A 27,394-nucleotide genomic window follows, 5' to 3' on the forward strand; every position below is an offset into this window, starting at 1 on the left:
GAATGACCCATATATTAAAAAAAGAATTTTGAATATCCAATCTGTGTGTGTGTATTTTCAGGGAATACAGTAAGACCTAGAAAGGAACCATTTGGTACACAGGGGTAACTTTTGCCCAAAATGTGCACCTCGGAGCCCAATTTTTGATAATTCATTTGGTAAAAAATATTATATAAGGTTGTATGGATTTTTGGCAAATTTTAGCATTTTTTACTTCACAGATGAAAACTAATTGAGTTACAGAAATCTTTTTCATATCCGAGTGTTGGAAATTTAATTTTAATCAAGATTTAAAAAAAACTTTGAGAGCAGAGTGATTTTTTCATTTTTTAGGGAATTTTGAAAAACACCTTTATTTTGGATTTTATCCGGCCTGTAACGTTTCCTAAAACTATCCCATAAAAAGATGAAAGCTTCTGTTTTAAAGCTTAAGGGCGCTATAGTACAAACATTTTGCCCTCTTCAGAAAAAAAAAAGTTTACCAAAACATACGAGTTTTTTTTTGGACGATTTTTCAAAGCAGAACAACACAGATCTCAATGCCATAGATCTTTCACGCTTGGTCTGGAGAAAAAGAACTGAAGTCCCACGTAAAAGGTACGGCATTAAAATTTTTTATAAGAGTTACATATTTTTAATAAAATTATGTTAATACCGTACAAAAATTTATGACAAAAAAAATGCCCTTAAAAAATCGTTGAAAAACACTTCAGCTACTATTGACTCTTTACTTAAAAATGTACGGCATTATTATTTTTTTCTTTTTCAACCTTAGGCAAGCTCAAAACCCGTATTATATTACCAATTTACTCCTTCAGTCAACCCAACTGAATTTAAACATTTTTTCAATTTATCAATTTTAGCTCATTGTTTAAAATTAGTTATTATATTGTTGTACCACTCATTTTATATGGCAATAGTATAGAAAGATAATATATGCCGGCATATATCAAAAAAACTTATTGCCGTACAGAAATAAATTAAACTAATGTAAAAAAATAATTGTTATTATAAAATTAATGTTTTTTTAATAATATTATCATGGACCATAATTTTTAGATGGCATTCTTCTTAAAATTTATTTTGAATATTTAATATTTCTCAATTAATGCCCTACATTTTCACATGACCTGAAATCCTTGTTCTGAAAGGAGGGGTGGGCACCCCCATATATTCAACCTCGTACCAATAAAGTGATACAGCATTGAAAAAAATGTAATTATATATAAAAAGAAAATATGCTAATGCCGTACAAGGTAAAATCATTTTAAAAAATCCGTATAATAATTGAAAAAGCAAAATTCCTAGACCTCTCCAGACCCATTTTTTTTTTGTACAGCAAGAAGTTAAAAATGACTTTGAATTGATTACCCTTGAAATTAACTATATGCCGTACAAAATATTTTTATCCTAAAATACACTTTCCCGATGCGTAACTTTCTGCTACCGGTGCAGTTGCATGTATCACCCAAAATATACAGCGTGGTGCTTGAACTCTTTTAAAAGCTACACTACGGCTTACAGTAAAATTCCCGGTGCGTCAAATGAAACCCTCCATTTTTAGACCTGGCTTGCATACTAATTTGCTAAAATTGCATGTTTTAGACTTCAATGTTGAAAATTTTCCCGAAAGAGCACAGATTATTGCTTTAAAATCTTTATATCTTGTTTGAACTGTTTAAGGCTTAAACATTAAATTTTTAAAAATATATTACCTTGGTAAGTTTTTCAAAACTACTGCTATGTCCCATATTCTTACTATCAGATGCAACTGGAGTGCCATAACAAATTTCTGTAGCTAAAGCAAAAAAATATAAATTATGTTTCAATTATCATCAAGGACTAGATAAAATTTCAAGTATAACAGACAGGATTGTTTGGTTTACACCACATTTGTTTAAACTATGGTTTAAACCAAACCTATTTTTAGCCTTGTTGGTAATTTTTGGAACAACCAAATCTATCCACCTCCCCTCAAATGTTTTCATGAATATTACACATTATTGGAAAGTGTAAAATCCAATTCATGCAAAGTAAACAACAGAGCTCTAAAGATAGATAACAAATTCAACAATTTGTAAAAACATTTTTCAAAATGTAACTCAAATTTTCTAAAGTTATTATTTTTTTCCTTTTTAAAATCAATGTAACATTTTTTGTTGTTGTCCACAAATAATGTCACATTTTGAGCAATGAAAAACAGGGGTGGGGAGGGGGGGGGTAACAAGAAGAGTGACAGCATCCATTTTGAATACAGGCAATGTACTAAAGAGTGACATGTGATAAGAAGAGGAGAGGACGTAACATGAGGGGCAGCATTTTGTGACAAAGGGAGGAAAAGGGTCAAATATGAAGGAAAAAAGTGTAACTCATAAATAGACGGTCCCTAATCAATACAACAATGCACAAGGCAGACCAACTAAGTTTTTCTAAAATTAAAAAATCCAAGTCGTTTGTTATCTTTATTCTTTTTTTTATCAGTCATTTCAAAACAGTCCAAAAAGCATATTTCAGACAAAGTTTCATCATACTATTTAACTTGCTTGATTACTTAATATTTATATTTGTACATGTATCCTCACCATTGGCATCCACAGTGTTCATAACTATGGAAAATTTTTAAGTGACAAGAGAAAGAAATAACTGAAGAAGTTCAAGAGCACTAGGGTCAAGGCATAAAATGGCTCTAACACCCGTACATTTTTTGGCATGTATGCTACCATGATCAGTTAGAGCAAAAAAAAAAAAAAAAAAAAAGAACGCATCATCTTTTGAAAACAGAAAATATGTGTGCAACTCTATGCACTTATAGTAAAATTTAATGCAAAATTTTGTTTTATTTTCCTGTTGTGAATTTTTTCTAAGATACTTTAATGAAGTGTTAATACAAGACAAGATGATTTAATAATTTTTGTGTATTTTGAACTTAGTTAACCTACAAAAGCATAATATTGACTCAGAAATGGGGAAGGGGGGTCTGGGGTTTTTTGAAATTATTTTTCCATAAATGCAGTTTTAGACAATTTTTGATGATGTTTGGGAGAAGCGAGATTCAGAGGCCCACTATGGAATTTTTTCAAAATCGAAATTTTAAATTACGACAGTAGACCATGTTTAGGAACAAACAATTCTTTTAAATTGATGCTCCGGAAAGTTGAATTTACATGACTTTCGATGGTGTTGGGAAAAGGAGTATAAAGGCTTCTTCCCCAAATTTTTTTCGAAAGTGGAAGTCTAAACACGAAGTTTCAGAAGCTCTTTAGTGCTATCAGTGGGAGGGAAGATTCAGGTGATCTCTAAAATTATTTTGAAAGTTGAAGCCCTGAAATCAAAAGTTAAGATTATCTTTGATAGTGGGGGAAAGGGTGTGTCTCTGGGATTACGGTGCAGGAGATCTCCTGTAAGTTTTTTGACACCGAAACTCTAAATGTGTAATTGTAGGCATTGTTGCTGATGTTAGGGGAAGGAATAGGATTTGGATACTCTCCCTCGCTTTCAAAATCAAAATTTCAAAAACACAATTTTAGGCTACATCTGATGAAGTAAACTGAAAAGATAAGGCTTGAGGAGACTTTTTCTTTTCCAAAACCATTTGACTCCTTACGTTTTCTATACAGAAATTTTCAATTTCCAGCCAGATTTCCAGACGTATTTGCTTGAAATACGTCTGTAGCTTAAGTAAAAATACATCTAAAATTTTGAACTAGTGTAATATTTTACACTGATACTTTAGATTTATTTTTTCACTAAATTTTAAGTATCATGCCTCCTGAATCTCTTAATAAAGTTGTGTCTCTCTTTTTTCTTCTTAAATTCAAGCACTTAGAACTTCTGATGTGAATATTCATTACACAATGTTTTAAATCTCTCTCGCTGTATTTCAGAATTTTTTTTAATTTAAAACAGATTTTGGTCGCCCAAGTAATATAATTTAATAATACACAGTCTAGATGTTCTTAAATAATATTTTAAGATTGCATTAATAAAAAAAAAAAAAAAGAAAAGAAATACAGTGAACTCTCTCTATTCTGAACACTCATGGGATCGAAGAAAAGTATTCAGACTATGAGGGTGTTTATTATAGAGTGAGACTGGATAATTGCATGTATATATTGCAGTAGTGGACTATGTTCAGTACTTTGCCCAGTGAGCTATGCCAGTAACTGAGGTAGAGGTCTTGAATTTTGGATTAGTGGCTTGTGCGATGTCTAATTCAACTCGGTAGGACCTAAACTGCTGCATGTATTTATTTCTTTTTTAGTTTAAAAAGTTTGACATAACATTCAACAATAAAATATTACAATACAGCTATATCGGTGCAATACCTGGAAAAAAAAAAGTTATTTTGAATCTGTTTTCTAGGTGATTCTCAGTTGCATTTTGCTTAAAGGTTATCATACTTTAAAAGGTCTTGAAAATTTGATACAATGGTTGGATTCTTGAAATATAGTTCAGTGGCAGAAACTTCAAGCTCATATTGCTCAGTTGAATGATTTCATGTGATGCAGTAATACCCAGGAAAATTTTTTTCTCTTTGATGCCATTCAATCAGTGATAAAATCATGAATGTATTTTAGGATTTCCTATTTGATTCATAGGAATTCCCGACTACCAATTGTGAACATGTTCAGTATATAGAAAGGTGATAATCGAAGGGGATTGAAAATAGCGTTCATAATACTGGGGTGTTCAGATTATAGGGTGTTCAGAGTACAGAGAGGTTAGCCTATGTTAAGTCTATGAATTTCTGCCGGGACCATCAAAATGTGTTCAGAATATCGGGGTGTTCACCATTAGAGCAGCAGTTCCCAACCTTTTTCTCTATTGCAAACCCTTTTCAAAACTGAAGGAAGTTGGCGAACCCCTTGTGCAATAAGTAATAAGCAACAAGCAAAAAAAAAAAAAATTAATCGCAATATTATTTCTGAGCATTTTTTAGTTTGATGCTGCTCTTTAGTTCAAAACATTTATGAAAACATAATTACGAAAAAAAAAAAAATTTTTAAGGACAAACATTGCTACAAACTAAAATGATGGCTAGTAAAAGAAAGCAAAACTAATTTATTTAAAAACAAACCCAGTTATTATATTTTATTGGGCTTTATTCAACTTTGAAAAAAAAAAAAAAAAATTAACGGGATGGTTGTGGAACAAAAAAGCTCAAAGTTTGGCTGAAATATATGACAGTTTCAGTCTTGCATTGAATTCAGCACTTAATTTGCTTCTATGTTTAACTCTGTACATGTTGAAAATCCTTTTTCAGGTAGAAACATTTGTCCAAAACTTTAATAAAATTCAAAATGTCTTTTTATGATACAACAGTACATTTACTGGTGGTACTAAATCAGAAGTCAATTGAAGAATGATCTTTAAACACACCTTTTATAAAATTGTCTTAGATTAACTAAATGATATTTTTTACCAGTAAAATTTGAAAGGTCTCTAAATGTATGTCTTGTTGAAAAGGACTACAAGTCTACTTGTTTGATAGAGATAATTTGCGTACATTAATCGTTTGAATGCTGAGGAATTTTCTAGTCTTCATACCAAACTTGCAGAATAAAAGGCCTAATTATTTTTATTTTTTTATTTTTGAGAAACAATAATAACGCTTATAATTAAGTCTAATGACTGCATAAAAGGTAATTTTTACTGAAAATAAATATGTTTACTTATTACAAGAGAATTTTTCTGCACAAATTTCATAAATTCCTTTTTTACATACGGAGAAAATTCAAGTTGGGAGGTCTAATTTCATTAATTTTTTACTGCGTACCCTCACACTGTCACAAGTTTTCACCCAGGGAAACATTTTTGAGTTCGATCTATGCCCTCTCTTTTTCATCAGTTCGAAGAACATTGTCATTTAGGTAATGTGAAAATTTCAGCAACAAAACAGTAGCGAAATTGCACTTCTACGCATTTTCGGTACACCACACCTCATCATACTCCAAAGGTGAAAAAACTGAATGTTAAAAATTAACAATAAATGTTTCAGACGTTTGCATATCATCGCTTCAGAGCAACACTAAGACCTCTCATCCCAGGAATAACACTAAGATAACCTACTGTTGCTCTGAGGCAGCAATATGATCCATGAAATATTTTCATCAAATTTAATCCAGTTTTCTGATAAAAAGCTGCAGAGAAAATCAAAAAATTCGTATGCTTTCATTGCGTTCAAAATGTGAATCTTTTCAAAATTTCTTCAATTCTATCGTATGCTCAATGAAAACGGTAAAAACCCGCTCCTCGTAATAACATACTTATTTCTTGAAATTTACAAAATATGTCAGCAAGTATGCTCGTCTAAAGAGTATCGAATGTGCAAGAGACAAATGAAAAAAAAATGAAGAACAAAAAACATTTGAACATGAGATCTCATCTCAAACAAAAATGTTAAAATTCCACCATTACAATATTTTCACAAACTTCCTTTATTTCTCTTGCGAACCACCGGTTGGGAACTGATGCATTAGAGAGTGTTCAGATAAAGGGAGCCCACTGTACTCTTTTTTCAAATTTGTTATATTTGCCCATTTATTAATTATCTACATCATTTTTAGCCTACTTTCCCAGTAAAAGTCAGAAAAAGAAGAAAAAAGCATGAAAGAAGGCTTAATGCATCTTAAAAATATCACAAAAAACAAAAAAAAAAAGTCAAAAATGAATAAAGTAATTAAATAAATATTGAAAAATTAAAAATTGGAAAGTAGGGTATTGAGATGGGGGAAAATGTCTGTCGGTCTGTCTGTCTGTCCCCCCCCCCCTAATAACTTTTGAATGAATAGTCCGATTAGAAAAAAATTTTTTTTTGTTCGAAAGATCTCGGCGAGGACACCTCATTCCCATATTTCACTTTTTGATTTGAACTATTTTTTGTTCTATTTTGAACAGTTCAAAAAAACTTAACATTAGCGCCGACGGGGGAATTCAAGGCAATTCCGAACTGTGAGGCAAATTTGCTTCAAACGAACTTTGTAGGAAAAAGCTTTTGATGAAAAACTTGTATATAAAATACCTTTTTGATTTGAACAATTTTCCGTTCAATTTTGAACAGTTCAAATCCCTTAATATTAGCGCCTACGGGAAAACTGAAAGTCAATGTAGATTCCGTACTTGAAGGTGGATTTACTTCAAACAAATTTTGTTGGAAATAGCTCTTGATGCTAAACTCCAGACTTCCACTCCGAGAATTTAGAGGCACTCGACTCCGACTCCTGTGCCCGACAATTAATCGGACTCCCACTCCCCGACTTCGACTCTGACTTCGTAGCTTTGGCAAAAATTTATACACGGAGGACAAATGACTCACTCCGATTCTTAGATATTCGACTCCGACTCCTTTACCCCCGAAATGAGATTGACTCCGACTCCGCAGCTATGGTTTTGACTGTGAAATAATTATTGTTGATCTGACTTGTTTTTATTTTTATGCTAAAGATATGCGCAGACATTTTTTTTTTTTTTTTTGACAATGAAAATTATTTCTTTAAGTTGACATTTTATTGTTTTTATTTATTTTGTTAAGTGCATGAATTCATTTAAAAAATTGTTTTTGGGAACAGGGGAAAAAGAAACGTTTTTTTATATGATGTATTTATTTTAATGAGCTTATAAATTTTAATTATTATTTTTTCGTTTTGAAAGCTGTTAAAAAAAATTTTAATGGAAAAAAGTGTATTAGCTGCTTTGTTTAAAAGTTGCTGCTATTTGTTCGTTTTTTTTTTCTAATTTTTTTTAGATGAGTGAGGAATATTTTATTCTTAGAAATCAGTTTAAAGTATTTAAAAAATATGTTGGAAAACATTTGCGATTTTAGCTATTTTTGAGATTATTGATCAGTGAAATACACCACCAGCTCACTCATTTCCAGCCGAGTACTGCAGTTTTGTGCTTATTAGCACTCATCAGCCCGGCATAAGAAAGTGACTGAGCTGGGGAGGGAAAACCTCTTAAAGAAGCCAAGAGTGCAAAACAAACTGGTAGCTAATATAGAATTAGCAGACCAGACGAGTGACTGAAGCAATGGTTCGGTTCAACTCGAAGATTGAACGCGAGGCAAGATATATTCAGTAAACCTAGTTCCTATGCCGGGCTGATGAGTGCTAATAAGCACGAAACCGCAGTCTTCGGCTGGAAATGACTGAGCTGGTGGCGGTGTATTTCATGTATTTCTGCTTTAGCCCTGGCTAATGGCGGTAATTTACTGAATATTATTGATCACGTACAAGAAAGTAGTATGGGTATACAGGAAAGTAGGCTCGTCTAGTTCTAGACAGAACTTCTTGCTAAAACTGAGAAGGTTTTTCTTTTTTATATCATTAAAATGAAATTGGAGGGTCAACTTCTTTAAAAAGGGGGAGGATGCGACATATCAGTAAAAAGAGGTGGTCTTCTTTTGCTGTTGCAGGAGTTTTGTAAAACCCCCGGAAAGTTTCTTGGGGATCTTAAGCGTCTTCCGCAACATAATTTATATATATAACCCTAAGATTTCTGTCCTTCTATTGCAAATCACAGAGAAATTAAATAATTTCTATTGATCTTCTCAATAAGATATAACCACAGCATTTATTCAGTCTTATTTTGAATTCCAGCTCAGTACATTTTCCTCTCATTGAAACCCTTGTTTTAGGCTAGGCTTGGATTATGTTCCTTTCTTCACTGCAGACTCTAAGTAGCTACATGGGATTTCCTTCACCATTGCTATGTCTTTATGGCTGATCCTTGTCTTGCAAGCAGGCCCTAGTTTTGAGAAAATAATGTATTTCCATGCAAGTGGGTGTGGTTGTTTTTGTTTTTTTGGGGGGGGGGGGGATAAATTACATTGAGCATATACAATTTGCCCCCCACCCCCTTCTATAAAAATGAAGGACCTGCTTCCGAGGTAATTTTGACTTCTGGCTATAATTAGCAAAGTTTCAGATGCAATTCTTTGCTTCTAAGCTTTTACTGCAGATAGTTACTTTCCTTTTGTGCTGGCGAAGTTCATTTTGTTTTAATTACACAATAATAAATCATTTCACAACTACATTTCACATACTAAATTATGTGTAATGTAACTGTGCATTATCTTTTTTTTTTTTTTTTGGAATGAAAACAGTAATAAGTTAAGTAAACGATAGTAATAGATTTTATCTTTACAAATTTCAACTTTTGTGGGGGTCTGACTCTCAATTACTAAGGGGTCTGGACTCCTCGGACCCCCGGTCTCGAGACGCCCATGCAAAGGGAATAGATTCAAGTGCTCTCCCTTCAAAAAATTTCCAAAATTGAAATCTAAACACTTGTAGGCCATCTTTGCCGACACTAGAGCAAGGGGTCCCCCCCCCCGCCCCTCCCCCCAAAAAAATTAAGCTTATTTTCAAAGCTGGAGTATTAAAAATACTACTTTGGTTTATTAAGTTTCGAGTTCTTCCGTTCCCCAATTTTTACAAAATTGAACTTGTAAAGCCCAATTTTAAGCTATTGTTTTAGTTGAAGGAAAGAGTGTGGGTTAAGGGATACCCCCCCCCCCCCCCTCCTTTATATCTTTCAAAACTAGAGTCTTAAAAAAATGTTTAGGTTTACTTTTTTTCTTAAGTGGGGTGAGCTGAAGGTAACTAATTTAAATAGGAAACACATTCCTTTGATAATGATTTTTTTTTTTTTAGTGTTATGAAATTAAATAAACCAATTATTTAAATTCATTTTCCCCCCAACAAATTCGCATCTCTAAAACTTATGTCATGCTATTGCTGTTGTTTATTTATTGTAAAACCATACGTTAAAGTTACGTTGAAGTATAGGTGGAAGAGGATAAGAAACCAGGTCTTAAGTGAAACCTCTCAGAAACATTTTTCGCTTGTCGTGGAAAAGTCAGGGAAAATTGTTTTGCTCTACCCGTAGTCACCCTAAGTGAGAACTTATTTAACTACCCAATAACCACATCTTCCTGTGAAATTCTATCATCATGTAGCACATAAAACATAAAAATGCTAATAAACTTTCTGAACTTACCTTCTTTTACAGAGATGTGTTTTTTCCCCAAAATTTCTTCATCTTCAGATGAAATACTTATTGTATCATCATATGTTGATAAATCACTGGTATGTATAGAATCAGCTGAACAATTTGAATTTGTCTCTATTAGCAAGTCCAAATCTTTATCACTATCTATAACACAAAAATGCGTTTATTTATACCACGAATAATCAAAATACACTGAGACGTCACAGTGCCGAATCGGGGGAGGGGGGGGGGCAGGCCGGTGCTCTTGCTATGTGCAACAACAACTAGTGAGCAGCAAATTCACCCTATTTTCGTGGGTTTTTCTTTTTAGAAAGAATGATTATAATTTAAAAAGGGTAAGGTAGTTTTTTTTTCCCCATTAACCTTGCTTGCAGCAAAGTGATTCAAAACAAACTTTTAATTGTGAAAAAATCCACATTACACAGTTCCCCTCTCCAAAAATATTTTCAAACAGCTGCAGGACAAAATTTCTTTCTTGATTAAAATATCATTCAAAAACTAGAGTTACAGAATGAAGAGATAAAATTAATGAAATTGAATATACAGCATGGAATATTTAAATAAATTTTAAATACTGTTAGAAGTTTAATCTGAAATTCCACTCTTATTATTATACAGAAAACAAGTGACATTAAAAAAAAAACTACCCTAAAAATTTCCCTTCCCAGGTGAACAGGGTTTGTGATTTTTTAACTTTCTTTTTAAATCGCATCGTGTTTTTTTTTTTTTTTTTCAGAATGGGAATTTTGATGTTGATTATAACACTTTTTTGAAATAAAATTTTAAACAGGGGGAAAAAAGCTATTTTTATGGCAGCAACTATTTTTCAATAATAGGAATCAATTTTAATGCAAATGCACATTTCAAATCATTTAACCGTGGACACACATCTAACGTTTAATACCTGGTAAAAGCCTTTTGGCTATCTTTATGTCCAAAAGCTCACTATTTTGCATTGAAAAATGGGTTCTCTTAAACCCTGTATAAAGCAACCTGCTAATTTTGTGAAATAAAAGTTGTAGATTTTCATTTACTTCTCTGCACAAAGATATTTATTTACTTATTTCAAATTTTTTACTTACCAGGCTTGAAAAAATAATTATTTCATTGCAAATTCAATGATTGAAGCTAGATACTAATTAAGTAATTAACAGGATTTCCAGATGTACTCTCAATATTACATAAGTACTGCAGATTTATTTTGGTGAAAATATATACTCTGAATGCCCCTAAAAATGGCAAAATTTGATCTTAGAAAATTAAGTTTTATGTAAAGTTGGAGTTTTTCCCAACATTTTGAGGAAAATTTGAAATTCTGATTGTCTTCCAGATTTTCTCTGAGACACATGAATCATAAGTTAAGTACTAAAACTTTTCATAACTGTTCTTCAATTCATTGTATAAGCATGTGCTTTAGAGTGTATGCATAAAAGTATCATTCTCAATTCATTGTGTAAGCATGTGCTTTAGAGTGTATGCATAAAAGTATCATTCTGTGAGAGTATTATGCATATCGTCGCCTCAGATCAACAGTAGGATATCTTAGTGTTATTTCTGGGATTAGGTGTCTTAGTGTTGCTCTGAGGCGACGATAAGTATCAATCCTGTTTCTCTGTTCAAAAAAATTATGCAACATATATACTTACTTCACAGAAGCTAAAAAGAAATTAAATCTAAAAAAAGAGAGTCAAAAATTAAAAATGAAAGATGTGCAAACAAGTTACCTTCACTATCAAAAATATTTTCAAGATTTTGGATAGCTTTTGAATGTTCATTAGACTCAGGAATACTGAACAAATCATCTTTTTTTATTTTCTTAATAAAAGCATCTTCTTCAGAATTGAAATCTGCTTCCTTCTGTTCAAGCTTTTTTTCCGTAATATCAGCTCTACAATCATCTGCAACTACTATTTCATCAACATGTTGCTTTACACAAGCAAGGCTTGCTGTTGAGCCTTCAAAAATAGATGTAATGTAGGTTGAAATACATAGAAGTTTCAAATCACAATAAGAATAAATAAAAATTTTGAAATCCATTTAAAGCTGTTCAAAAGTTATTTGATCATTGAGATTTCATCTTTTAAATTATCATAAGTGAAACACATTTCAAACACGGTAGCACGGTTTCAGACACTAAGGTAAAAGCTGGTTTTTACCATGCTGCCCAAAAGGGTCCAAAACTATATTTTTAGTAAAACTTTATTATGTGAGCAAATATCAAAAACAAAATAAAATGTATAAGAGTATTTTATTAATGTTAAAAAAACTTTTATACAGGCAATTTTAATCTAGTTACATCCTTCATTAAAAATTTCAATAATATTATACATGAATTTATTTTAAAATATAGTAGCCAACTTTTCTACAACAACATGCATGTGTTCAAATGATCAAAGCATACTGGAGTTATTGACTTAATAGAATATGATACATTAAAAATAGGAATAAAAATTTAAATTTTGCTAGTTTTAAAATATAAGTGCTCACATTTTATCATCAATTAATTATTGTCCAATCCAGGATTTTAAAAATAATTTTTGTTAAAAAATCATGTAAAACATAACCATACAAAAACCATTTAAAACATAATAAGTTTTTCCCTTTCTAAATATTACATTAAATGGCATTCCTTCTTCTCCTTATCTTCCACCAGCTAAGACAATGTAATAAAAACCATTCATATTTAAAAAGTCAAAAATCTCCAGTGGCGAGGTGTAAATGTCGTCCTCACTTTGTGAAATTGAAGTTCTTGGGCATAGATTAAAAATAACAAGCACTAGTGTTTAACCCTATCTGATGTGTCTCCCCTCCTCTCTATACTTCAAACTTTATGAAACATCATCACAGGGGCAAAGTTAATCCCTATGCTTAAGAGGGAAAATATTCCGTTAAAAACCTGACACATGCTTACTTTATTTGGTTCACTTTCTGACAATGAAAGGAAAAGGAATGTAAAAATGAAAGCTAAAAACACAAAAAATGAATAAAATAAGTTATTTTAATAAATATTTTTCAAGCTGTTATGAAATGAAAAAATATGTCTCTTACTCCCCCCCCCCCCTCTAAAAACTTTTTGAGGGAATACTTCAAATGAAACTATTTTCCTGCGTATTATTTGGGGAGTATCTGCTAAAAAAGTGCAAAATTAATGAGGTGCGAATTATCTGTGCTTTTTCTTTTTTCCCCTCAATGCATAGGACCTCAATTTTCAGCAGGATTTGCCAATAGAGACCGTTTTGTAGCTTGTAGGGTTATTTATTTTACATAGATTAATTTTTTTCCTATTACCCAATTCATGCTGCATAACATAAACCATCTTACACTCATGCAAGAAGTAAACTCCATTTGCAATAAACTAGATCGCTTGCTTTTTTGTCTTCACTTTTTGTCTTTAAGTAATTAGCATATCATAGTCACGATTTCAAGAAGAAATCATTATTTTTTAGACTAATTTTGATTATACCTTAAAAATTATTGCTTCTTCACGTTTTCAATTTAGTTGCTAAAATTGTATGTTAAATCAGAACAAATTCATTTTTTAACAGTATTATACAAAGATTTTTTTCTTCTTCAGGCCAATTTTAAGGCCTGCAAATTATATGATGCCGTGAATAATTCACAGGAGAATATGGTAAATGCTTTTTTGTTTTTATTTTCAGTGTAATCACAGTATAGTTGGGTTACAGTGTACATTTTACAATTTGAATTTAAACTTCCAACTTTTTCACTTCATCAATACTTTCAAAAATGTATTTTAACTTACATGCACTTGCTTTACCATCATTAATTTTCAAATTATTTCCTTTCAACATTTATAGTAAGCACAGCATATAGCAACAGCTCTCATATACCAATACTTTTTTTCCATATCATTCCTTTTACTATACAGTAGACCCTCATTTTAACGACATTATTTTACGAGGACTTGATTATACACGATTTAAGATTTGACATCTTTATTTTGTTTTAGGCAGATCAATACAAACTCTTGATTTTGCAGACAGTATGCAATGATCAGTCTTTTGGCATGCTAATAAGCGAGATGAGTTCACAGGAGACATTTTTTGCAAGTGAAGATATTAGACTCATACAATTCAGAGTTCACTAAAGAACTTTTAGAAGTGACAAAGGAGGACAAAACCAATGAGTATATAATCATGGAGGATGAACAACAAAAAACTTTAACGTTTTTCCCTTTCCTTGTCAATGCCAAGCGATCTTTCTGATTTGTTAGTGAAGGAAGATCCCATCATGGAAGTGAAGCCAGAAATAATGAATGCCTTAATGTCATGAAAAATCATTAATGACTGCCAACAAACTATCATAGCCAACTATTTTTATAAACAGTAAGTTAATTTATGTCTTTTTCATTCATGTCGTATATAGGTATCAAAATAATTATGAATTAATATTATTAATCTATCACTAGAATTAAGTATATTTTTATTTCTGTATCTTAAACCCTATTTTAACACTAACGATAAGTAATTTAGGTGATTTTGATTTATGCAGTATTTTTGCGGAAAAAATAGTGTCTACTGTAGTGTCTTACCCTGGATAAAGTAGCTATTAATAACAATAAAGTGACTTTAAGCGCCAATTGGTCACTGGCTACTTAAATAAAAATTTGAATTTTCAGGTCTACTGTTTCGTATGCTTAGATACTGGTGACAAATCCACCGGTATGACATCATACCAGAAGCAGTTTCTAAACAGACAAATTATTTCTATCACATACAACTGAACAAGGACAATATCTGTACAAATTACGTGGTACTTTCTCTGTTTCACAAAAAAATTAGGAGTAAATTAGGAAAAAGTTAGGAGAAAATTTTAGGATATTTAGGGCAAAGTTGGGAATTTTTAGAACACTTTATATACATTTCCAACTGACTGCAGAATCATTAATGTAGTTTTAAAGCAAAACATAAAAGAATTATTAATGACAAACCTGCGAGTAAACGATGAAGGCTTTGAAGAAAATGTTTGTCTTTAATCATCTCTGACGGTGAATCGCAAGACACAAAGGAATTTCCACTACTTTCAGATGCTGTTTCCTTTTGAGTTATATCCCTTTTATTTGATGGCTCCGGATGCTTTCTGGAGGCAATTGATGCAACAATGTCCTCCATAAGAGAGTAAGGGATACTTTTCAAGCTTTCTTTTATTTCTCTTCGAAGAACATTATCAACCGATAATGCCAACAGTCCAACGCTAAAATAGAAAAACCTCAAGCGTGTATGATTTCAAAAATAATGTGTTTAAACAAATACAAAGATTAGAAGCTATTATTGTAGTAAAAACAGCTTTGAACAAAAACATGCAAAAATAAAACACATTGGCATTTTTTCTAGTTCTCATTTTTTTTATCTCATCAAAAAATAAACAATAGTCTGATTTTTAAACATAATATTAAATGCACATTAAGTTTCACAAGTTTTTGAACATTGTCTGTTGTACACCAAGCATACAAAAAATGAAAATTTTGAAAAAAAAAACTTAGCATTATGAGAAAAAATAAATATCTATCTATCCTGATGAAAATATAAAATTAAGGTTAATTTGGGGAAACAATTAAAGAAAATATAAATATTCATATACATAACTTTCTAACTTTGTTTCAATTCATGCAAGCACATAAAATTTAAACTTTAAAATAAATTTTGGTCATTCTCGTAGATTTCTTTGTTTTTGTCAATCTTGTAAGGATATTTTAATGAATGTTTATGAAAACTCACCAGCAAATGCTTCAAATATTATAATAATTTAAATGTAGAGTATGTTCGTTTTTTAACTTGGTCATTTCCAAAGTAAACATATTTATTTTTTCTCCAACTATTAACTGAGCATTGATTCCAAAAATTAACAAACATCAAAACAGGAAATCGAGAAGCAATATATGATAATAATCATATGATTGACATTTAATAACAAAATATTGATAAGTTGGTTTCAGTAACAAAATGATTGAAGATACAGTCGACTCCCGCTACAAAGTAATTTGACTTATGGGAAATGTGTATAACGCCAGTACCAAACTTTAAAGCTAACGCGAATTCCTCACCAGCAAACATGAAAATTTACGAAAAGAAGCATCAGCTTCATTATTGGCAACTAAATATTGATTTTTTGAGTGGACTTGCATCCTTTTAGCATTCCTGACAGAGGAAGTTCCCACACCATGCTAGTCTACACAGTGCTTTGTTAGTGTACCAAATAACCACTTAGCCTGTTTCATTTATTTTTTTCATTCTAAAAATTAAAGTTCATAAATGTAATGACACCTTGGCACACTGTTTTATCTAAAAATTGTGAGGATGGAAAGCAAAAGAAAGTTTCTGACAAATAAAGGCTAAACATTTTCGATCTGTTTGAACAACTATAACATGCATTGAAGGGCAGCACAACAATTAAGTATCAAGGAAACAGGATACAGTGAACGTCAGTTATTTGAATCAGTGGTTAATCGAATCAATAACTTTAATGAATCAAATTGTCAAAAACAGAAAAAAGTCCAGCTTTATTGATTTAGCCGTTTTATTGAATTAGCTGCTTTATTGAATCAGCCGCTTTATGGAATCAAAACTGTTTAGAACAAACGTGATTCATATGAGCGGCGGCCACTGTATCAGCAAAAATTTAGAACTTAGTTTCAATGTTGGCAAAGTAATGTCAAAGCAAAGTACTTATGAAAATGGAAACTGCTCTTGTATTGTGGATTAAAGAGACCAGAAAGAGGGGTGTTGTCATAAATGGAAACGTTATAAAAGAAAAGGAGAAGCAACTGTATTTAAAAACATATTAGATAAGAATAACGATTTGATCACAGGGTTTGGCCGGATTGGGCCCAATTGGGTTGGACCCAATGGGGTTTTTCTGAAAAAAACCATTTAAAAAAACCCATTATTTAACCCACTTATGTGTTTTTTTTTTTAATTTTCTGAGAAGTTTTTTAAAAAATAATTAATTTAAATAATTTTCCAATTTAAGCTTCTTTTTTATTTGTTCTTCACCACAGACAATGGACATAAAAAATGAATTTTGACCTTTAATAATATTTCTTAACTCTTAACGGTGTTAAAAAAATTCTTCAAAGATTTTAAATGAATATATTTAACTTTTTTCTTTAACTGGTCAATAAATAACTCAAAAATTATCTTGACTAAGTCTTGTCACATCTGATTTTCTCAATATTTGTAGATTGTACAGAGGAAACTACTTTAGCTAAAAGGCTTTCATGTGAATTATTTTCTGCAAACTAACACATCACAAATCTCGAATAAACAAGGTATATTTTTTAGAACTTAACAGGTTTTACAAACGATTGGACAGAAAACAGAGTAGGATGTACAGTATTTTTATTATCTTACGGAAAAGTTAATTTCTTACTCTGTTACACAGAAATAGAAAAACAGGCAACATATTTGAAGAAATGTCTTGATTAAGCTGGAATTCAGTAAAAAGGAATTTTTAAACTACTTGAGGTTCTACAGTAGTTTTGGATAACAAAATGAAATGCAATAAAGTAAAATGCAAACAAAAAATTTAGTAATTAAAAACAAACAAACAATAGGTTTTATCACTTGAGAAGTTACTTTGCCTCAACTGTTGGTAATCATGGAAACTAAAAAATCTGCAATTTCACCATTCTTGGGTTTTGTCGTCTTTTATACGTTTCTTCAGAAAACGCTGAATTTTCCAGCTTTTTTTTACCCCAAGACAATTTTTGTGCTTTGTCCATATACTTACGCTACAATAGGCTACAAGTAAACCCACATTTTTCCTAAAAAAGACAAAAAAAACCACATTTCTTTTTAAAAACCCAGCTTTAGTTGGGTTTTATTTTGAAAAACCCAAAAAACCCTGGGTCCATGCATTTTGTTTTAAAAACCCGGGTTTTTGCCAACCTTGTTTAATCATGGTGCATAAATCATCAGCATCATTGCTTTACTACATACTGTATGTTCTGTGCTGTTTTTATTTTGTGTCTTTCCCTCCAATTAATCATTCATTATGTGTATCCTAACAGTATTTTATGTTGGATAAATCAGATTTTCTTTATTTTTAAATAGAGTAAAAGTATGGTTTTTATGTAAGAAACTGTATTGTATAGTTGAGGAATGGTTTAAAGCAGTTTGAGGGATGAAAATAAGTGTCTAAAAGAATTTGGTATGTTTCTAAAAAAATTGTATACATACCCTTTTCTATGCGAAATTTCGACTTACATGAAGAATCTTGGAACGCATCACTCACGTAAGTCAGAACTCGACTGTATACCTTATATCGAACTGCAATAAACCAATTTTTTTCGGTTCAGTTCTGGTTTCCGTTCCAATCAAAATAACTTTTGTTTTACAGTTTTGGGTTCAGTTCCAGTTTACAGCCCAGGTATAAACCATGAAAACTGAACAGCATACTACTCCAAATGACGACTTACCAAACTTCTGTATTAAGGCAGAAAAACCTCCTTAAAACTGCTTGAAATAGATTTATTCATAATCCCAAGTACTCCACTATCTTTGTTACTTGCTGTAAAAATTAAAATATTTTCCACCTGAAACTCTTGGCTCACACATGAAAAATTAACAAACAGTACACGTGAAAATAAAAAAGGTTAGGTCTGTCAATCTAAAATGCATTACTTTTTGACAAGAGATGACATTTTGAGAATAATAACCTTGTAAGTAAGATGTAAGAGCTTATATTATGCAATAAACTTAGCCAGTGGTGGCTGTTGCGTTGAAAAAGTGAGGGGGTTAAATCACGGGTGCACCTTGCAACCCCCCCCCCACCTACCCCCCTTTTGATTATTTTTTCTTCTGAATATTTAAACTTTCTTAAAATAATTATTTGTGTTACATAAATAAAATTAAATTCATTTTTAGCACAGGACAAGCTACAAAATACTTAAACTACTAAGTAAATCACGAAAGATATTAATCTCACGTTTATGTCCATGATTGCCGGCAGAGTGGTGCACTTTCACCCCTTGACATTAAAAAATACAAATTTAAATTATCAGATAGGGAAAAACTACAAAATACATAATGAAAATTATTAATATCACGTTTATATCCAATATGCTTTCCGGCACTGCAAACAGGGGCGTAGCTAAGGGGGGGGTTTTGGGGACAAACCCCCCCCCCCCCCCGAAAAGTTAGTCTCAAAAAAAAAAAAAAGAGAAAGAAGAGAGAAGAGAAAGAAAAAAAAAGGAAGAAAAGGAAAAAATTCCAAGCGATTATACATTACATATATATATATATATATATATTTATATATACATATATATATTATATATATATACATATATATATATATATATATATATATTATATATATATATACATATATATATATATATATATATTATATATATATACATATATATATATATATATATATATTATATATATTATACATATATACTATAGTATATATATATATATATATATATATATATATATATATATATAAAAGAAGTAACCCCCCCCCGAAAGTCGGGTCTAGCTACGCCACTGACTGCAGACGGCTCCCTTGCCGCACCAGTAAGAGGATGCATGCAAGGGAGGCACTTTCACCACCTGGCTTTTCAAAATAAATAAATTTTAAAAAGCAATATTAATCTAATATTTTTGACAGTAATATTAGTTTTAATTTTTTAATAACTAATTATTTTTAATGAGTAAAGTTAATTTTATTTTAAGCAAGACCAAATGAAAAAAGTGGTTGTAGGACCATATTTGGTAACATTAGGGACAGCAATCTTTGGAAATTGTAGCTCCAAAAACGCAATTTTAAGCAACGCTATATGGTGTTTTAAAAAATAATGATTTCTTCTCTATATTATCATTGTAGTATGCTAATTACTTGAAAACAATGAGTCAAGAAAGGAGCAAATGGTCTAATCTTGAAGGTGTCTTCTTTAACTGTATAGTGTTTATTTTACATTGCCTGAATCACATTAGAAGAACATTCAAGCTATCTAAAATAAACAACATACAGGCAGGGTAACGGTCTTGGCGAATCTTGCAGTAAATATTGAGGTTCATTGCGTTGGTGTTGAGAAAAAAACACATACACACACTCAGATAATCCACGGCAGCGTATAATCTACACCTCATTAATTGCACACTTTTTTAACAGATAATCCGCAGATTATAAGCAGAAAAATGCGTTACAATCCTTTTTTTTTAAATTTTAAGCATGTTTGCACGAAAAAAAAGGAAAATAAATTAAAAGTTATAAATTATTGTCTGAAAAAAGTGAGGGGGGCCCGGGCACCGTCTGGCCCTTCCCACGAGTCGCCACTTGCACTTGCCAATGGTTGCAAAAGATTGTAATGTTAATACTAAGGTTCATTACTTACTTAGCTGCATCAAGTTTCTTCGCAGTTGCTGCTTTGACATCTTCGCTATCAGACTGAGCTTCAACATTTATAAATTGATTCAATGAAATTTCCTTTAATTTTTTGTAAGGAGACTGTAAAAGAAGAAGTATTTTTTTTCAATCACTAACAAATGAAATTAAAAGGGTTATATTGTTAAAATTTTGAGTATAGCAGGCAAAAGACAAAGTGCAGGGGTGTAGAAGCTGCTAACTTTTAAATGCTACCCAAAAAGACCAAATTTGGATCAAAAAGGCTATTTTATGATTCGAAAACACTCACTACAAGAAAATTATAACAGCATTTACCTTTTGTAATTTAAAGCCAAAAATGAGGAAATAAGTGAATTGAAATTCTTTACTTTTTTCCTTATTCATCAAAAATTACATAGCCATGCTTAAAGTTTCAATCCTTTTGCATCCTGAATTTTTTTTTTAGTTATTTTGAAAAATGGAAGTTATTTTCACTTTAATTTGGCTTATTTTATTTCTTATAGCTACTTCATTTTTTTAAATAAAATTAAGAAGTACTAAAAATCTAATAATATAGGTGTAGAAAAAGTGCTTAACTTAATAGTTCATAAAAACACAAAATTTATTTTGAAAAAAAAAAAAGGCATTTAAGAAGTTTCACTTCTGCCATGCATACAAGCATCAATTTCTTTTAAAATAAAAATATATATAGTTCATTCGATACATTATCTACCAGCAACCATACATACTCGCAAAACAATTTTGGTCAAATGATTTTATGTTGCAGAACATCGGCAAGTATTCTTGCTTTGGTGTTTTATGTGATAAAATTAATTTTAATCCAATTATTTCAATAATTAAAAGTTTAAAACAGCCTATTAGTATAAGATACAGTGAAAAATACCATCTGCAACAGTTATTGTTAAAAATAATATTTTATTTCAATTAGAACTGCTGTGTTTCTAAAGTGGCAATACCAGGGTTCATACATTTGTGGTTGAAAAAAATTCCCAGACTTTTCCAGGTTTTTTTAAAGAAAATTCTAGGTTACTTGTTTTATTCAAAACTAGGTTTAAATAAAAATGTTTTCAAAATAATTAAAATTGTTTGAAGTAGCAAAGTGGAAGAACTGAAATTTTTCCCCCCTGGATTTAAAAAAAAAAAAATCTCTTATTTATTTTTTCAAAATTTTAAGTTTTTATAAACATTTTAACTCATCTACCACTAGCTGAAAACAAAGTATAAGTTGTTGCATCAATTAGTATTCTATATAATGCATAATAAAAAAAAATCAAAATTTGACGATCAAAGGCCAGTTCAATGATCAGTTTTTTTTCTTTTGAACAAAGAATGCTTACATTAAAATTAAAATTTCTCATTTGTAGGAAAAAAAATTTTTTAAAAATTCATAATTTCTTGCACATTTATTGCACAAAACATCCAGTTCTGTGTTTGGAAATTTACGTCTACTTCCATCATGCAAACGACCAAACATGGCGACTATGTGAAAAATTTAAGATAATAAGTAGATTTTCGAATTTGTAGCATAAAAGCAGTTATAAATAATTAATAATCCTTAAAAAACTACAACTAAGACAAAATTGTTAGTTTTCAGCACATATAAGCGTCTAAATCAATAAAAAAAAATGTTCTAAAAATAAAAGTTTTGCATTTTTCCAGAAAATAATAATGAATTATTCGAAAAACAAGAAGTTCTGTCTAGAACTAGACAAGCGTACTTTCCCGTATATCCATACTACTTTCTAGTACCTGATCAATATTCTCAAAAATAGCTAAAATCGCAAATTTTTTCAAACATATTTTTAGAATACTTTCAGCTGATTTGCTGATTTCTAGGAATAAAATATTCCTCACCCATCTAAAAAAAAAAAGAAAACAAAGCAGCTAATAATACACTTTTTTTCATTAAAAAAATCTTTAACAGCTTTCAAAACGAAAAAAATAATAATTAAAACTAATAAGCTCATTAAAATAAATAAATCATATCAAAAAAAAAAATCGTTTCTTTTTCCCCTGTTGCCAAAAATAATTTTTTAAATGAATTAATGCACTTACCAAAATAAATTAAAACAATAAAATGTCAACTTAAAGAGATTATTTTCATTGTAAAAAAAAAAAATCGTCTGCGCATATCTTTATGTAGAAACATAAATGACTTCGAGTTTATTCGCCGAAAACTGAATACCTAAATTAAAACTTTAGGGTAAAAATAAAAACAAGTCATATCAACAATAATTATTTCACAGTCAAAACCATAGAGTCGGAGTCAATCTCATTTAGGGATAAAAGAGTCGGAGTCGAAGATCTAAGAATCGGAGTCTGTCATTTGTCCTCCGTGTAAAAATTTTTGTCAAAGCTACGAAGTCAGAGTCGAAGTCGGGGAGTCGGAGTCCGATTAATTGTCGGGCACAGGAGTCGGAGTCGGGGTCAAGTGCCCCTAAATTCTCGGAGTCGAAGTCTGGAGTTTGGCGTCAAGAGCTATTTCCAACAAAATTTGTTTGAAGTAAATCCGCCTTCAAGTACGGAATCTACATTGACTTTCAGTTTCCCCATAGGCGCTAATGTTAAGGGATTTGAACTGTTCAAAATTGAACGGAAAATTGTTCAAATCAAAAAGATATTTTATATACAAGTTTTTCATCAAACGCTTTTTCCTACAAAGTTTGGTTGAAGCAAATTCGCCTCGCAGTTCGGAATTGCCTTGAATTTCCCCGTAGGCGCTAATGCTAAGTTATTTTGAACTGTTCAAAATTGAACAAAAAATAATTCAAATCAAAAAGTGAAATATGGGAATGAGATGTCCTCGCCGAGATCTTTCGAACAAAAAAAAGTTTGTTCGAATCGGACTATTCATTCAAAAGTTATTAGGGGGGGGGGGGGGGGGACAGACAGACCGACAGACATTTTTCCCCATCTCAATACCCTACTTTCCAATTTTTAATTTTTCGATATTTATTCAATTATTTTATTTCTTTTTTGACTTTTTTCTGTTTTTGCGATATTTTTAAGATGCATTAAGCCTTCTTTCATGCTTTTTTCTTCTTTTTCTGAATTTTACTGGGAAAGTAGGCTAAAAAGGGCACATTTTGCGTTGTTTTCAATAGTTGCATTGCAATAAACATCCAATGCCATTTTCGGAAACTTAAGGCACTTAAGAAGTCTTGTGTACCTCCACCTTGGGAACAATAAATATGGGGCAACGCCAAAAAGTGAAATTTTTTTTTTTAATTTGTAGCATAAAAACAATTTAAAAATAACAAATCTTCATGAAACTATAATTCAGTTGAAAAGTTTTTAGCACATTTGCGTCCAAGGCAATGAGAATAAGATTAAGTTTTAAGAACAAAATTTTTCATTTCTCAAGAAAATCATTTAAAATAACAATAATAAAAAATAAAAAACAATTTACTGCACATTTTGTTATTTTCATTAGTTTGCAGAAAACATCCAATTCTGCTTTGTTTTTGGAAACTAAGGCATTTAAGTATAGTGTTTACTTCCATCTTGTGAATGTCCAAACATGGCGACTACATTACACACATAGCTGAAAAGACTTTCCGATCAAAAAAACCATTTTCCTCAATCGACCCTCCCATCTTCAGGTTTGTGCTTCCAAAGCAATCAAATGTCTTCTCCCCTGTTGAGTTTGCATAATTCCTGTTGACACGAGGAATTTTTTTCTTGTGAACTATTGATGGGCAAAAATGGCGACTGCGGAAGTTTTTTGGGGTTGTCACTTTTTTATTGCCAGTGTCATTTTGCCCCAAAATGTTTACAACTTTTTTCAGGAAACATCGAAAGAAATGAAGATTAGATCTCATGGTACAAAATTCCCTGGAGAAAAAGTGGACAAAATTTTTTTTTTTTTTTTTTTTGGGGGGGGGGGGGCAAATTTGAAAAATTCCCTGACTTTTCCCCGACATTTTTAACTATATTATTTTCCCTGACAATTCCAGGTTTTCCCAGAGCATAAGAACCCTGCAACACTTAATTTTTGACTTTACATCTCAATTTTTTAATTTGCCAAAGCTATATATAAAAGTGGCAAAGGGCTTTTGTATTTGTGTGTGAAAAGATATTTTCCCGAATTCAGTGATGCTAAATTCTACTTCACATATCTGTACCTTAGAGCCAGAAGGCGATTTTCTTTTATTAGTGCATCGTATGTAAAGGCCTATTCTACATCTAGCCATGGTTGATGAGCACGGAATTTTGATTCAGGACGATAGTGATATTGCTAATGTTCTTAATAACTTTTTTTCGAGTGTTTTTAACGATAACTGTATCTCAACGGTTGACACCAACAAGACACAAGCTATAGTACAGCTTAAGGACTTTGTATTTTCCAGGGATGACGTTTTACTTCATTTGAAAAAAATTAAAGAGACTAAGGCTCCCGGGTCAGATAATATTTATCCGAAAATTTTAGTTGAATGTGCAGAAGAATTAGCAGATGTAATCGCAAACATTTTCAATGCTTCTTATAATTCGGGGACAGTGCCAGAGGACTGGAAGCTGGCTAACATTACACCGCTGTTCAAGAAAGGGTCTAAAGGGAGTGCGGGAAATTATAGACCTGTGAGTCTAACTTCGGTGGTTTGCAAAATTTTTGAAACATTGATGAAAATTAAGATAGTAAATTTTCTAGAGACTAATAATCTATTGACTAGTTTTCAGTACGGTTTCAGGAAAGGTAAATCTTGTGCAACTAATTTATTACATTTCTATGACAAAGTTACCATGGCTTTGGACAATAAGAAGCATGTAGATGTTGTTTACATTGATTTTCAAAAAGCTTTCGATAAGGTACCGCATGTTGCTCTACTCCGCAAATTAGCTGATATAGGAATAGGAGGGAAAACTTTCATTTGGGTAAAAAACTGGCTGACCGGAAGGAAACAAAGAGTAGTTGTAAGGGGAAATTATTCTAATTGGAGTGAGGTCTTAAGCGGGGTTCCTCAAGGATCAGTGTTAGGGCCTGTTTTGTTCATTGTCTTTATGAACGATATTCACAAAAATATTTCTGGGAACATGAATTGTTTTGCTGATGATGTCAAAGTTATGGGGACTGTAGAAAATGAAGAACAGGCAAATCAGCTGCAAGAGGATCTAGATCATATTACAGAGTGGGCTGATAAATGGGGTATGGCTGTTAATGTTGGGAAATGTCAAGTGCTACATTTAGGGCATGGAAATAAGTGTACAAGCTATTATTTGCAAGGTTCAGTCATTAGTCAGGCAGACAAAGTTACTGATCTGGGGGCCTTAATAAGTCAGGATTTAAAGTTTAGCCAACAGTACAGCATATTGTGTTCTGAAGTGCTTTGATCATGTTTTTTTATCTGAATTTTTCCTGTTGGCGCTAAAAAAGCATCGCTAAGAACAATGTATGACATATGTCGTCATACATCGTTTTCTTAGCGCCAACAGGAAAAAGTTGCCAAGGGTGGGGTATATGACATTAGTTCCAAAACCACAATGATACTTTACAAATTTTAAATATGAAACAGAAAAATTAAAAAAAATGTAGAATATTTTAAGATAAAAAATATTTATTTTAAAAACTCATTTCTTGATTTAGCTGTACCTTTCACCTGGTCGGCATTTATTTTTGAAGTAACATGCTTGCGGCAATAATCACAACCACCATGTTCAACTGAAAATTCGCAATTGCAAATAGTTTATCATGCATTTAACCAAGGGCGTGCACAAGAGAGGAGAAGGGACACCTGTTGGCCTGTGCCCGAACCTTGTCAGGTGTAAAAAATATATGGGGACGTAGGGGTTAATAATATAAAAGGGGGCCTGAACAAGTTATTTGTAAAGGGCCCCAAATTTTCTGTGCATGCCCCTATGCATACTCATCTTTAAAAATGAAATAAGGAATGGCCAAGTGCTTTCATATTCTTCATGGAATTTTTCTGCTTTTTTGTGGAAGATCAAATGACTGGATCAGCTTTGCGATCTAAAAACCGATCCATCTTTATGCCATGCAACTTTTGAAGAGAGTTAAATGAAACGAGATGCAGATAAACATTGTTTTTCACTTCTATGTTTGCGCATTATACTGGGCAAATGTGGGGGGGGGGGGGGGGGACGGCATAACGTTTTATGTGCAGAGAACATCAGCACCTTGCCGTAAAAGTTTGATTTTTAGAACTTACCGGTTTTCATACAGTTTATGGGGGTTTTTTTTTTATTTGTAGTCTTGGGATTATAATAATTCTTATACCTACATGCTCTACTTCATTCTCATGTTTCATTTTTGGACCAAACAGCTTTTTGTTCAACTTTGAGCCTGTTAAAATAAATAAATATTTCAGCCTACGTGGGAATTTGAATATTTCTCGGAGGATACAGTTCGATAAAGGTCCCGTCGATTTTCCGTTATTTTTTACTCATTAAACTTCCATTATTTATTTATTCCAAAACCAATCTTCTTTCAATTCTAAATTTTTCTCATTCTCTGTATTGATATCTGCGAGAAAAATTTAACACAGAACATAAGCTTGTGAAACTTCGAAACACCCTTTTTCCCCTGACATAAAAGAACTTATAGAATAAAATAATAGCGTACCGATTTTTTAACTCGATCGAGAATTTCTTCATGAAACCGACTTAATATGTTACGAGAATTCATTTCTTCCCGAACATCATCGACAGAAATATTGTAACGCAGTAACATGTATTTATTACTTTCCATTTTTTAGAAATTCAGTCGCTTTCAATAAACACACTTTCTATACATATGACGGGAACTCGAACTCGCATGTCGCATTCGCTTGCTATGGCAACAACAACAAGAAAGAAAAGTCTGATCACGCATGCGCGCACCGCACATCAAACAAAGGTTGCGTTCGACGAAACTCACCGGTCAACCGGTAAGTAACTGGTTACTAACCTAATCGTTCTATGATCAACCGGATACCACAGCGGCGTAGCCTACGAGGATGCAACGCTTCTCTGTCTGAGGAGCCTGTCATTTTCGACCGATTTCCGAAGCTGA

General features: G+C 31.7%; 1 protein-coding gene across 1 annotated transcript in view; it reads right to left on the bottom strand.

Annotated features, from left to right (window-relative positions):
• Positions 1-27,171, bottom strand: part of LOC129227824 (uncharacterized) — a 41,722-nt gene extending 14,551 nt beyond the window's left edge. The window contains exons 1-6 of the mRNA XM_054862436.1: positions 26,966-27,171; positions 20,378-20,490; positions 14,963-15,225; positions 11,736-11,966; positions 10,000-10,155; positions 1,716-1,798 (exon numbers count right to left, since the gene is read on the bottom strand). Coding sequence (XP_054718411.1) covers positions 1,716-1,798; positions 10,000-10,155; positions 11,736-11,966; positions 14,963-15,225; positions 20,378-20,490; positions 26,966-27,091 — 972 coding nt within the window. The 5' untranslated portion in view covers positions 27,092-27,171. The remainder of the gene's footprint in view (positions 1-1,715; positions 1,799-9,999; positions 10,156-11,735; positions 11,967-14,962; positions 15,226-20,377; positions 20,491-26,965) is intronic.
• Between the last annotated feature and the right edge of the window lie 223 nt (positions 27,172-27,394).

This window comes from Uloborus diversus, chromosome 8, assembly GCF_026930045.1.
Source record: "Uloborus diversus isolate 005 chromosome 8, Udiv.v.3.1, whole genome shotgun sequence".
Taxonomy (NCBI): domain Eukaryota; kingdom Metazoa; phylum Arthropoda; class Arachnida; order Araneae; family Uloboridae; genus Uloborus; species Uloborus diversus.